Source organism: Sebastes fasciatus, chromosome 12 (genome assembly GCF_043250625.1).
Source record: "Sebastes fasciatus isolate fSebFas1 chromosome 12, fSebFas1.pri, whole genome shotgun sequence".
NCBI lineage: Eukaryota > Metazoa > Chordata > Actinopteri > Perciformes > Sebastidae > Sebastes > Sebastes fasciatus.
The window spans coordinates 3162249-3177426 of record NC_133806.1 but is presented as its reverse complement, the minus strand read 5'-3'; the positions used below and the strand labels follow the sequence as shown (position 1 = coordinate 3177426).

Genomic DNA, 15178 nt, shown 5'->3' with positions numbered 1-15178 from the left:
TTGTCCTCACCGCCAAGGTGCCAGCATCTGACATTATAGTACGAGTCTGCTTTATACTCTATTAATTGGGTGTGAAATTACTGTCATTTCAGCCCAGGCACTCAAGGTGTCTCAGTGACTGTGGGTGGTATAGGCTCTGGCATATACTTTATGTATAGACAAGTTTATTTATATAGCACATTTCAGCAACAAGGCGATACAAGATGCTTTACATGAAACATCAAAAGCAAAAGAAACACACCACAAAAGGACATGTGATCACATGTCACCATTTTTGGCCTCCCTCCACTGACTTCCTGTCCGTATCCGGGTTGATTTTAAGATGTTATTGCTTGTTTTGAAGGTTTTAAATGAGCTGGCATCACCTTATCTAGCAGAAATATTGCACTTTCATACCCCAGTTAGAGCACTGAGGTCGACCAATCAAATGCTTCTGGATGTCCCCAGAACTAGACTCAAAAACAGAGGCAAGCCTTTGCGGTGTCTTCCCCTATTCTTTGGACAGCTATATGTTTTCCTATTAAAACAGCTCAGGCCATAAAATTGAAGACGCTGCTGAAGACTCACCTCTTCTCACTGGCATTTCATTACATTTATCGTCTGTTGTCCTTCAACTCTTTTACTGCTATTATGTGCACATTATGTTTATCATTTTTGCTCTGTTCTTATTGATGCTTGCTTTGTATTCATTTGTATTACGTACATGTTCAGCACTTTGGTCAACTGCGGTTGTTTCAATCTGAGACCTGCTAGATTGCGGGCGATCCCGACCGACTTTACTGTGTTTAGAGGCTGTAGCAGGTTCAGTGTTAGAGCTAGAGTGAAGGTACCATTGGTACCAACCATGTCATGCTAGCATGTCGACAAGGAGGGTAAAATAACGCTCCAAGTTAGGATACATTTTGGCGACCATTTTTTAAAACTTGACCTCCCTGTATAAAATGACCTGTGGTGACCTCTAGGATAATCACAGCCTCATGAAACTTTACAGCCACAAACTAGAGACCTAGAGCATTCAGAGGATGGATGGATCAACCTAGAGACCTAGAGCATTCAGAGGATGGATGGATCAACCTAGAGACCTAGAGCATTCAGAGGATGGATGGATCAAACTAGAGACCTAGAGCATTCAGAGGATGGATGGATCAAACTAGAGACCTAGAGCATTCAGAGGATGGATGGATCAAACTAGAGACCTAGAGCATTCAGAGGATGGATGGATCAACCTAGAGACCTAGAGCATTCAGAGGATGGATGGATCAGACTAGAGACCTAGAGCATTCAGAGGATGGATGGATCAGACTAGAGACCTAGAGCATTCAGAGGATGGATGGATCAGACTAGAGACCTAGAGCATTCAGAGGATGGATGGATCAGACTAGAGACCTAGAGCATTCAGAGGATGGATGGCTTTCCTAGCTAGATTGACAATAAGGGGGTTTCTGAGCAGTTTACACAACAGAAGTGCTCGCCACCCAATTGCCGAAAAATACAATTCTCCAAATGTCAAAAGTTTTTTAAACCAAATCACAGCATCGTTTTTCCATGGTGTTCCTCAAGGTCTTGGTGTCTTAATGTGGTATTTTGGAGGAATTATTGATCATTTCTATCAATCTTCAAGTGGTAGAAAATTGTTAAACTTTAAACATTTATTTAAATTAATTAATCAATTATTTATGTTTATTTCTGATTTATGACTAAAATAATTTGACACACAGTCCTGAAAAGCACTCTAAAAAAGACAAAACGGGTCTGATGTGGGTCTCAGGGGGTTAAACGTGCTATATACTGTAAATAAAGGTTGACTTGACATAACATTAATCCATCCATTCATTATCTGTAGCCGCTTATCCTGTTCAGGGTCGCTGGGGCTGGCAGCCGATCTCGGCCGACATTGGGGCGAAGGCGGGGTTCACCCTGGACAGGTCTCCAGACTATCACAGCGCTGACACACAGAGACAGACAACCATTCACACTCCCATTCACACCTATGGGACATTTAGAATCAACAATAAACCTAACCTGCATGTCTTTGGACTGTGGGAGGAAACCGGAGAACCTGGAGAAAACCCACGCTAACATGACGTGTGAGGCGACGGTGCTAACCACTTGACATTCACATACAATTAAACACATTAAAGAGCCAAGAGGATAGACAATTAAAACAAGCGAAAATAGAATAAGACAGGTATAAAACACAAGAATAAAAGTATGTGCAGGGCTTTGTTCCAGATATGTGGAGCAGAAAAACTGAACGCTGCTTCTCCATGTTTAGTTTTGACTCTGTCGACAGAAAGCAGACCAACCAGACCACCTGGATGCTTCATAATGTAGCATAAACCATTCAGTGCTTTATAAACCAACAGTAGTATTTTGAGATCAATTCTTTGACAGACAGGAAGCCAGTGTAAAGACCTCAGAGTATAAGCTGATACAGACAAACATAATGCACACATATGCTACAATGCATCTTTTAGAATTTTAAATAGCCAGCTGCAAAGTGTGGTTAAGTTACAATCCATCCTCCCCCGAATGAGTTACGATGCACTCTATGCATCGTGACCCCATCACGCATCAGACAACCCTGATTACTGTGGCTCCAAGATTTCACCTCGTACTCGAGGAAGCCAAAGGAATTAAATAATGATTGTGCGATGCTGTAACTGCACCGCGACAGTGAAGGCAAAGCTTGTTATCTCAGTACAAGACGGACTACAAGAAAACGGTCACTCATGCACCGTAGAAACAGAGACGGTAAGAGAGTAACGTCATTTGCAGGAATGATTGGGATTATAAAGTCAAACATTAGTTATCAGAACAGCTAGAAGAACATTCACTTAGAAAGAAATTAAAGACTGGAGGTAAAAAACAGAAGGTCTACAAAAGGTCTGAGCTCTAAGATGACCACTCTAATTAGTAGACGATGAGGTCTTCCTCTTCAAAAAGAAAGTCTTGTGCTCTTTTGTGAGTAAGAAAAAGCTCTAAGCCCCACTCTTCTCTGGCTCATCTGAAAGTATATTACTGGACCATTTCCTTTTCCCAGACCTAAGAAGCTGTCCTGTCCATAGCATTACATCCTCTTTAAACATTCCCCCTCATACAGAGCCACGTGTCTTTAAAAATTACTTTGCTTCCCTTCAGCCAACATTTTAAATTACTGAGCAAGCACATACACATTTCTAACATTAAACGTGTACTTCCTATCTTTGAACGTTTCCTCTTTTTAAGTGCTTTTCTTTCTCTATTTGCCCACTCCACCGTTATGTGTCTTTCCCCTGCATGTAGTCTGAAATGAGGGTCCACTATCAGTCGTCTTAGTGAGTCTCTGCGGGCCCTCCAAAGTCTCTTGGAGCCCTCAAGTCCAGCTGGACACTCATATTAATCCTGTACGTTGATGCAGGATTAATATGATTGTTCATGTTCCTCTCTGCAGTGTTGCCTTCAGGGATGAAATCGGAGACAATAATGCTTCTAGATAAAAAACAAAAATAAATTAACACAATAAATCGATGGACATTTGAAAACATTGCAGCAGACGTAACCGCCAAGATGACACTAAACTGAGCAGCCAGAAGATATAAAGAGATAATAACTGTCTCTTGTCCAGTCCTGTTTATTCCACTCTTCAACTGATAATAGAAATCTATTCAATATATAATCATTTATTTGGGCTGCTCTGACATGGGATTTGGAAAAATTGCCGCCCACTCTTTAAAAAGCATCTGTTGCACAAAATTGGGGCAAAGTGTGGTCGAGTTTAGAGGAAAGCAAACAACGTTTTTAAAGATTTTGTTGGAAATTCTCCTGATACCTTAATAGATGAGTAACTGTCTATAAAGAGTACTGAAAACTAAATGTCTTTGCTTTATTTATTCTTGCAAGAATGGTTGTTCAACAAAACACACAGAACATACACAGTCTGCAAGTTTGTTCAGAGAGCAACACCCGCATAACGGTGAGTCATCCATTTATCAGTTAACAAAGCAGGATGCGGTTACTTATCTTACAAGAAGTAAGTCGTACATGCAAGAACATTCAGGCGTACAAAAACTAGTCTAGATTGGCGTGCAAGACAAGTTTGAAAACATCACATTGCTATAGGAAAGGGGAAGGGAGTGCTTTCGGGGCCAGCTCACTACATTTCCATTACAAGATTAAATGATGAGCTTTGTGCTGCTTTATTTTCACATGACATTAATATAGTTGGCTCTGTCGTTCGTCTCCTGTTTTTCTTTTAGGGCTGTCAAAGTGAACGTGATAATAACGGGTTAACTCAAATTTGTTTTAACGCCACTTATTTCTTTAAGGCATTAACGCAAGGAGGCTGTACCGTTTTAAAGCTAGAGTGAAGATACTGGTATCATTTGAATCTATAAAAACCTGAGGAATCCATTGGTACCAACCATGTCATACTAGCTTGTCGAGAAGGAGGCTAAATCACGCTCCAAACTGTTGTGGCCATTTTCAAAGGGGTCCTTTGACCTCTGTCCTCAAGCTACGTGAACGAAAATGGGTTCTATGGGTACCCACGAGTATCCCCTTTACAGACATGCCCACTTTATGATAACCACAAAGAGTATTAAATACTTGACAAATCTCCCTTTAAGGTAGATCGTGAACAAATAAAAAATGTGCAATTAATATGCGATTAATCGCAATTAAATATTTTAATATATTTACAGCCCTGGTCAAACCCTTTTACACCTAAAACCAATCATTGTGATAGCTGATACACTGGATACACAAATAAGACAAAAATAGAAAAACAATAGCATTGTTTGTTTGGGATTTTGGGCCAGAAATAACCAGCTTCGGTCGAGTTCAGGCAACTCAAAGAATTTGTTAAAAAGAATTCAACTCTCTGCATAATACAAATCTGTGGATGGAGCCCGGTTCATTGGAGTTGAAGGTTAATGAGCATATTCACCATCCTGACCTCCAGCAACCTTTCGTTCCACTGTGCTGCTTCAGTGTGAAACTACAGTCTCCCTGAATCTTTATAAAAGGCTGATAAAAGTACATTTGCCCAGCTGTACTTGACGGTCCACTGTATGAGTGGCTTTCTGACAGGCAGGCAGGTTTTTTATTTCAGAAAGTTTTGGGAACATTCCCTTCCCATCTTAAGGAGTTAAAAACTCAGAAAATGAATCATATTTTCTTTTCTATCTTTGTGGTATAGCCAAGGAGAGAATCCTCAAATCCCTTGTGGGGACCGTTTCCATTGGCTCACAGGTCTGGGGTCCCCAGCAGGGAGTAAAGAACCACTGTAAGTAACATAACAACACATTCTCACTCCAAATACCGACGCTTGGTCAGCAGCCCTACGCTTCAAACTGTGACGCTCTAGGTACCTCTCTCGCATCAGTTTTGGACGTGTCAGTTTCCCCTCATTATACGCATAGTGTCTTTTCAAAATAAACTTCCGTGCTCACAGGAAAGGCACAGGTTACGCTTGTTACATGCATATCGTCTCTTTTCTGTTTTTCTTCATGACAGTTTTTACTCATGTAAAGTGTCTTTGAGTTTTTTTGAAAAGCGCTCTATAAATAAAATTGATTATTATTATTTTATTATTATTATTTTCAAAATAAACTTCCAACGTAGGTTTATTTAGTTTTTACTTAAACAACAAATGTACTTAGGTTAGGTTTAGGAAAACATCATGGTTTGGGTTAAAATAAGCATGTTTCTTACATAAAATAACTATGTTCGTTACGTAACTGCCGTTAGCAAAGTACGTAACTGATGTTACAAAACTACTGTAAAATAAGTCAACGTTGACTTGGTATCACACGGGACACAATCAGCGGTCCATAGGGTGAAAGTCCTGTGTGTGTTCGACCCATCCATGCTCCACTCCCAACCGCCCTACACACACTTTCTTGCTCTTTATACTACGTCAGTTGCTCCGACTGTAGCGAATGATGACTGAACTGGGGGGTCTGAAGAAACGGCACAGAGACACTGCACCAGACAGAGAGAGACGGAGATGGAAAAACGCATCGAGGTAACATGCCAGCCGACCATATCCGAGGATGCCCGAGGACGCCAAAAGAGAGCCACCGAGGAAGAGAAACGACTCAATCCGGGTCGCACAATTGGATCCAAGCGATCCAAAATGCTCCAGACGGAAAATCTGTCGCCACTCAACTCCGAACAGCAAAACCTCCATCCACCAGCCTACTCAGCGAGGGTGTGGATGGATGCATTTTCAGAAGTGAAAGAGTTTGATGATTAGACTTATAAACAAATTTATAGTCAATTAATAAATAAGGTCAGTTTACAAAAATGGATAATCAATATTAGACGCAAGAAGAATTAGGAAATCCATCCTGAATTAGACCACGCCTAAATGTATAGATGAAACTGCTTCTCAATCTTCCCCGGTGCTTCTTAAACTCTCGGCTGCTGAACGTCGCATTAATACCAAAACTGAATTTAGTTGATAGGCAGACGTCAAATTCAGTCGGAGAGTTATCAGTCACTGAATTGACCTGGTCACATTTAATTTTGTTTCAATCCATTAATGTTCATCATTGTATTCACTGTATTCCTTATCCATTCTCATCATCCTTTATTCATTTAATTCCTTTTTCCTTTTGTGTTATCATTTATTCAATTATATTCTGTTAGTAGTTTAGTTAAATAAACACTTCATTTTATAAAGAACTCGGTTACTTGATTTTGTGTGTGTATATAACCAAGTCAAATCACTGTTGCACACCAGGCCCAAGAACCAAAGAAGAGTGTGAGACTCAGTTGATTAATATCAAATTGTGAATTTTCCCCTGTTTTTATAAAACTGGGTGGCGCCTGGGTAAAGTCTAATATTAAAACTAATTGTGTGTGATATTTGAAGCTGAGTGTCACCACTCTCCTTCACCTCTTATGACAATTAATGGGTTTATGATTGATCATTTTGGGTTATTAATTATAGAAACATATTTTGATATAAATGAATGACTGATTATTGTTCTGCTCTATGCAATACGGCTACACACTACATGACCGTCTAATAATGACGGGGTCGGGCATCTCGGTGCATCGGTATCAGACGTGGAGGGGCGCTGACCGAGTATTTGACGAGCTGGGAGTGAGAACGGGTTGAATATAACAGACACTCAAAATGTGTACATGTGTATCTACAGAAAGTTTTGGATGTGTAAATATGTTGTTTTTTTTGCCTTTGATTACAATGCAAAATGCAGCACCATTCCCTAACGCTGATGCACGTCAGTCTTTTCCAAAATGAAGAAATATTCCCCTGTCTTCTTCTGAGCCCGCTCCCACTGTGCTCGGGATGTCATACGGTGTGATGGGAGCAGGCGAAGTCTGAGGGTAATTGGCTTTGTAAAGCCTGAGTCAAAATGCAAATTTGTGTCAACATTTTCGCAGGTGTTTCTACTTTTATTGAATAACTCGGAACAACTGAGTACAAACAAACTGCAACTTGTGACAGGTCTATAAATAATCTCTCCGCGAGTTGACGGAAACCCAGCTGAATTACTGATTGCAGACATGAATACCATTAATGAAGCTTCGCAACTGCACATACAGCGTTTTTTGGAGCGGCACGCAGAGGCAGTGTTTCTATGCTAATGTAGAAGCCGTATACAAAACAACTGTCCTGCGGCATTTCAGTGCAAATACTGGATGTCTAAAGGAAGAGGAGGAGAACGTGCTGGTTAGAGGAACAGTATAGCATACTGTGCAAAGCTTCATTGTTTTGTGCATATAGTTAAGGGTGTATGTTGAATTAGGGTTTCCCTCAGACTAAAGACTAGACCAGTTCTCTTTATTTAATTACTTGTATTATCTTTATATTGTCGCTGCTGACTGGGATTGTCTCTCTGTCAACCCTTACAAAAAAAGAAGTATACTTCAAGTTTATTTTATGATGTAAATTTAAGTATAGTTCAAGTATAATCCCAAGTATACTTTATGTTATAAGAATACTAATATCAATATACTAGTAGTATACTTGTAAGTGTACCACTTCAATACTTCTTGGGACTAAATTGGCCAACTTTTTAGTTTATAAAAGTATACTTTTAAGTATATTTTAAATGTAAGAGTAGTAAACTTTGAGTACACAACTAGTTTACATCCAAGTCGTATTTTGTACTGCAACTATAATATGAACTATACTACAAGTGAACTTATAGGCATACTGTTAGTTTACTAGTTATATATTTGTCGCCCACTTTTTAGTTTATGAAAGTACACTTTAAAGAATACTCTCAGTAAACGTTTTTGTTTTTTTAATGCAAGTATACTTGTAAGTTTTCTTTAAGTTAATTTATAGTAATTAGCCAAATATACTTACACTTTTCTGTATACTTTGCAGTATAAGCCAAGTACACTTGGACTTTTCTGTATACTTGCCAAGTACACTTAGTCTTTTCTGTCTGTATACTTGTCGGTATAAGCCAAGTATGCGTAAGTATAATTTTGTTAAGGTGATCTCTGATAAGTACATAAAAAGTAATCTGAAAGCATACTCTCTTATTTTAAGATTTTAAAGAAGTATACTAATAACATACTTAATATCTATCTATCTATCTATCTATCTATCTATCTACTGAAGTATCCATAAATTTGCATCAGTTACCCAAAAACCAGCATGTACCATTGAAACTAACGGCCTAATGAGCCAGTGGTTAACATCACAAACACGACTGGCTCCTGATTCACTCCTCTGTGTCAAATCTAATTAATAGTGAATAATAATAAGTATTTGCAAACAAATCACACACTGTAAGTAACGCTGGGCTTTGATTAGCTGACTCATTAATCAGTCCTGGGTTTTCTCACTGCTTGCCCGCTCATCTTTTTCCATCTTTCATCTCGGGGCAGATATGCAGTCAGTTAATCCCCCACTGTATTTATTGTAATTCTGTCCAAACACTATAAATCAGCAAATAGTTTGTTACTCATGCACTCAGCAGTAATAAAGCATTAATTGGTTATTTGGGGAATAAAGAAGCAAGTCAAAAAAATAGAACAATACATCAGCTAATATGGAAATAATCATGTCAGGCACGGAGTAAATATTGCAAGGAGTGGACCCGATGGGCTCTGCGGGAGCTGTATGTTGTGTTTCTGACCGAGGAGGTCCGCTGATATGATGCAACATGCCTGTAACGAGCTGCCACGTGTTGGGGAAGTATGCATACATTTGGCAATCAACTTTTCTGTGAGTTTCACAGCTTCCTGTCTGCGGCTTCTAGCTTTCGTGATGATTATCTTGCCGTGTGAAAGGCCTTTTAAAGAAAATGAGATCTTCACTAGAAGCAACGGCTTCTCACACTTTTAGTACCAGATGCAGCGCAGCGACTAAGAGACCAACATGTTTATAAATGGCTCATTAGTACTTGTGCATCAATATAAAGTGTCTTCCTACATGGGTTTATGTCGCCTGCCATTAAGGCAGCAGTGTGATTAAGTCGGATGGGGTGCTTTCTGCAGTGCTGTTCCAATCTGCTCTGATGTGACGGGGTTAATGTACCTCTATATCTTGTTCTCTGGTTGTTATAATTATACAAAACTGATCTGCTTACAGTTTATTTTGACTGGGAGAACCTCCAAACTCCAGAATATCTTCTTCTGTCGTCCTTAAAATGGAGCAGGAGATGGATAGGCGGTTCGGTGCGGCGTCTGCAGTTATGCGGGCGCTGTTCCGCACCGTTGTGGTGAAAAGGGAGCGGAGTCGGAAGGCAAAGCTCACGATTTACCGGTCCATCTACGTTCCGACCCTCACCTGTCGTCATGAGCTTTGGGTAGTGACCGAAAGAATGAGATCGCGGATACAAGCGGCTGAAATGAGCTTCCTTCGTAGGGTTTCTGGGCTCAACCTTAGAGATAGGGTGAGGAGCTCAGACATCTGGAGGGAGCTCGGAGTAGAGCTGCTGCTCCTTCGCATCAAAAGAGACCAGCTGAGGTGGTTCAACATCTGATCAGGATCCTCCTGTACGCCTCCCTTTGGAGTTTTTTCGGGCACGTCCAACTGGTAAGAGTCCCCGGGGTAGACCCAGAACACACTGGAGGGATTATATATCTCGTCTGGCCAGGGAACGCCTCGGGGTCCCCCAGGAAGAGCTGGAAAACGTTGCTGAGGAGAGGGACGTCTGGAACTTCCTGCTTAGCCTGCTGCCCCCGGTTAAGTGGAAGAAAATGGATGGATGGATCCATTTTACGTTTTATTTATATAGCGCTTTTCTAAAAACTGGGTTGAGACTGCACCAAACTGTCTGCATTCAAATCACAAATCAAAACTCACCTTTTTAGAACTGCTTTTAATGTGTTATTAATATTGTGTGTCTTATATCTTTTTTATGATGTACTTGTTTTATGATCTTTTTATCTATGTAAAGTGTCTTTGAGTTTTTAGAAAAGCGCTATATAAATAAAATGTATTATTATTATTATTCTACCTCGTTTTGTTCTCATTCAGGCACCAAAAACCGGCACGGGAGCCCATATGGCTCCATCAGAATCAGAATCGTGTTTATTGCCAGGTGTAAGAGGCATACACTAGGAATTTGCTTTGGTTTTGTTGGTGCAAGTCAAACAGTATAATAACAAAAGAATAAATAAAAACATTAGAATAAAATAAAAAAAATTTTTTTAATTTTCTACCAATATACAATATAAAAAATAAGCTATAAACAAAAAACATGATATAAACAGATAGTGCAAATATTGCCTTATTATCCATGTGCCCCTCAACTCACCACACCACCACCACCTCTGTCCCTCTGTCCCTGTGTAGTTATACAGCCCTCCTGTCCCCCTGTGGACTGTTTTCTCTGAGTACTGCAGCAACACCGAGCAGGCTATAAATCACATTGCATTATCACCGCTTCGTGCTGCGTCGCCTCGCGTTCTGCCCGCCCATCGCGCGCCTCCGATTGGGAAACCGGTGCAACCGTAAATCCCGCCTCCTTCCTCTGGAGCCGGTGATTGGGAGAGAGAGGAGCGATCCTTGAACTGCCAATCATGCGCTTCTCTTGTGCGCGTCGCGTCCACTGCTGCTGCTGCTGCTGCTGCGACGCGCAGAGCGACGAGACGCGCTGCGCTGCAGACCGACAGAGACACACAGAGACACACTGGAGCAGCTAATTACGCACAAGTGTTGGCTGGTCAGGACGCGCGGACTCCATCCTGTTCTCTGACATAATAAAAAATACAAAAAACATTTTTTTGTGCAAGTCATTGGACAGTTTATACCTTTTTCTTCTCATGCATTTTCTAAAAGATTTTCCTCCAAGGCACTAAGAAGAGAAACTAAGTGCGTCTGGGATATTTTTTTCTTGCTCTGATATTTTTCTGTCTCTCTCTTCGTCATCAGAAGCAAAAAAGTGGATAAGACGGATGTTTTCGTCCAGTCACACGTTGGACTACTGCTGTTGACATTCATCCACTGGCTCGCTTCTTTTTATATATATATATATACAGATATTCCCACTGCATATTGCGCCACCGTACAGGAGGAATACCAAGGCATCTATCCATCAGGCTGCGAAAACAAGCAGAGAAATCAATCACACACAACTCCATCATGGGCTGCCTCCTCTTGCGGAACGCGTTCGCTGCTGGTTTCATCCTTGTTGTTCTGCTGTCGAAAGGTAAGTTCTTTACTGAAGCTACTTTATGGTTTGTGCGTGCAGCTGCTGCAGCTCTAACGCGTGCATTCTCCTGTTCATTTTCTGGAAGCGGTTGTGGAGGTGAATACTAATGATGGAGGGATGGGGAGGGGGTCTACCTGCATGTGAATCACGCGTGCATCTGCTGTGCCACTGCGCTCCTCCAGCTTTTCCATTTGCTAGACAGAAATGTGCGTGTGCGTGCGTGTGTGTGTGTGTGTGTGTGTGCACCAGGTTCATCTCCAAGCCAACCTCCTCGTGGTTCAGTGTGAGCAACGAGTGATGCATGTTAAGATGTTTACTATGGAAAAAAAAAATACACTCCCATCCATCCAACCCCCACAGTCTTCTGATCTGAGAGCATTCCTTTACGTGACTTGAATGGCTCTGGTATCCCACGCACACGACGCACCACCAGTGCAAAGAGGAGAGAGAGAGGGTTGTGGGTGGTGTTGGTGAGGTGGTGGTGGTGGTGTTGGTGGGGTTAAGTACGGGTAGAAGCAATGCAGAGAGGCTCAGGAGAGGAAGACTGTTTTGTTCTCTCTCTTCAAAACCAAGGTCTCGAGAGACGAGTGGAGAAAGATGGGACGGCTGAGGGGGTCAAACATGAGCTGAATTTCCCTCTTTTATCTCTGCCAATAAAACGTCTTCCCCACAGCTCCACACTTCATTCATCTGCTCTTTTACAGCGTCCACATTAACTTGCACAACCAGATTGCTTCATTATGAACAACACAGTGTTGTTATGATGTTATTGTCCACGGGGAACGCTGACCAGGGAGAATTTAAAATCTACCTGCATTCTTCATCATCCTCTAATGCTATGGGATGTCCCGCCATATATTATTATTTGTGCTTATGCCGTGCGCCATCCAATTCCCCCCCTGCCCATCTAACATATACGCATACACAAACACACACACACACCTGGCTCAATTAGTCCTGCCTTCATCCTGTGGGAAATCAGTATATAAATAAATTACTCCGGCCCTTAATAACAATAATTGATGTGTCAGTGCAATAAGATGTGAGGTTAACAGTGTGCAGATGCAGACGGGCTGTAGCCTCCTGCTCATGAGCTCCTTGTGGGCAGGAGAGCCCCAGCTGGTCACGGTTGGCTTACCACAGCAAGCCCCTTCTCCACACCGAGGCAGCGAGCAGACGGGCAGCCCTGCAGGACGCACACAGCACACAACCACACAAACCAATCCTGCAACCATACTGAGTCTCATTTCAGCCCTCAGACCCCTGAATTTGTAACCTGCGGGTTTGTTGTTTTTTTGCGATGTGAAAGTGAGACCAATCATGTAAGCCGCAGTTGAGGAATGATTGGATATTGATGTGTAGTTGTGCACATTGCAGCACATGTGAATCAGATTCATCTCAGGGAGAGGGATCCCGCCTGCTGCTCTGGGTTGCCGTGGGTCCACAACACATCCGTCTTTAAAGGTAGAACGCATGCATTATAAAGGAAGAACATGACTGTTAAAAGGGCATCGTCCGCCGCTTGATAAATCATGCAGCGATGAAATAATCCTTCGCATCTGTGCCTCTAAAAAAAGTCAGGCCAGTGTGGTCGCTTAAATGCCTCGCCACCGTTGTTTGGCAGATTGATGAGTTATTATCGCTTAATGACGAATAAGACAAATTCCCCTGAATGACTGTAAGGTATTTTATGAACCTGAAGATATTTCTTCCTCTTGACAGTGATTATCTCTCATTTAGCCACTTCACATTATGCACAACAAATCTTACGAGCGTTTTATCTTCATACCTTCAGAAAACAGATAGTAAAATGTGTGTTCAGACCTGTACAATGGCATGCCAACCAGGTTGAAAAGGGCCTTTTTCTTTGCTGCAAAACACAATTAGGCTATTCAAAGGTTTCCTACTGGCTTGGCGTGCGAACGTACAAACCACTCCATGGGTGCGATGGCCAGCTCCTGGCATGCCGTCATGCCTGTCCCTTCCACATTTATTCCCCCTTTTCTTTCGTTGAGAACCGTAACTCTAGAGAAAGGTGGACGTCCAAGCGCCCGCTCACACGTACAGTATAATATCTATGTATTTCTGGCACACAAGCTGTCTGCAATTAATCAAAACCTGTTTCATCTAGGAGACCAGACACTGTGTGAGGCTTATGAAACATTAAGACAGCGAGTGTATCCACACACACCTCCACACGAAATTAAACAATTTAGCCTGCGCTCAAAGGATTTCTGTTGTGACAGAAACCTGCAAGATCGGATAATGAGAATAATGCCGTCATTGATTCAGTGAAGAGTGAAGATGACAAGAGAAATTGCTTCCGCTTACAGGGCTACATATGTCTCCGCAGAGGACGGTTAAGGTTAAATATCAAAGATATTTCTATATTTAGATGTTTAAGAAACATATTTCTGCCTTACAGATGTCCATTAATGCAGTTATTGCAGGAAATCCCACCTTCACACTGTACTTGCATACCACCAATGCTCAAACGGTCCAACAGATGGGTCTTCCCACCAACATGCACCGCTGTGATGGAGGTTCTGGTGAGAGGAAGTGTACAAGGCAGGAACACAGGTGAAAACAGGTGGGGTCGCGTTGTAGCCCGCCATCCTTCTTGTTTCTGCAACATATGGGGGCCAAGTGGGGTCAATGCGCATTGCACATGTTAGCACGTAGCCACCCTCTTTTGTCCCTGCCGCCTCACACACACATAAACACACACACACACACACACACTCGACTGAATCACCAGTCTTGGCTTGGAGATGAAGAGAAGGGAGATGCCAGCATCAACAGATGCCTTGCGCTCCTATTCTGGAGGGGACTCTGCTTTTTCTCCCTCCCTTTGAAATCTGTGGTTTCTGTGTGCTGTTGTTCTCTATGTTTGGCTTAGAAATGCTCTGCCATTTTGGCAGGTTTTATTTATCTGCAAGTGTCGGAGTGAGAGGGCCTGGATTTGGTCTCAAGAGCCTGGGGGACAAGGGTTGGAGGTTTAACCAGCCTGGAGTGGGTCTGCGGTCTGAATGTTTCTCCCTTGGGTTTCACGTTGTTTCTATTTCTCTTGCTGCTCTGCTGTGGCCTGTGGTGCTGTGCATCCAACACCTTCCACTGAATCTATTCCTTTAGTAGATCCAAGATAGTACCTTAAGAAAATCTACACTGTAAAAAAAAACCCAGAAATGTCCGGCAGCAGGGGTGCTGGAAAATATCTGTTGAAAAACAGGAAAGTACTGTCAGATAATGTACATAAAAAACAGTAAAAAAAAAACCAAAACATTAATTATCTTTACCATAATAAGCCTTTATTACTGTGATTATACAAGAAATATTTTACTTTTTACATATATATATTTAGAATACAGTCATACACCTCGAAAAAGAAAAGCTTAAGTACAGATAATTACTATTGTCATTACAAAAAGTACCATAAATCTAAGACCATTTACATATAAAACACAAAATAAACACGCAATTAAACATTGCAAAAGACCAAATATACATTAACTCTCAGAAGTTTTGCAAAAAAAATTTTTTTTTTTGCA

General features: G+C 41.6%; 1 protein-coding gene across 1 annotated transcript in view; it reads left to right on the top strand.

Moving 5' to 3' along the window:
- Window positions 1-10969: 10969 nt before the first annotated feature.
- The window catches only part of iglon5 (IgLON family member 5), a 93654-nt gene continuing 89445 nt past the window's right edge, over window positions 10970-15178 (top strand). Inside the window, exon 1 of the mRNA XM_074652536.1 lies at window positions 10970-11627. Coding sequence (XP_074508637.1) covers window positions 11561-11627 — 67 coding nt within the window. The 5' untranslated portion in view covers window positions 10970-11560. The remainder of the gene's footprint in view (window positions 11628-15178) is intronic.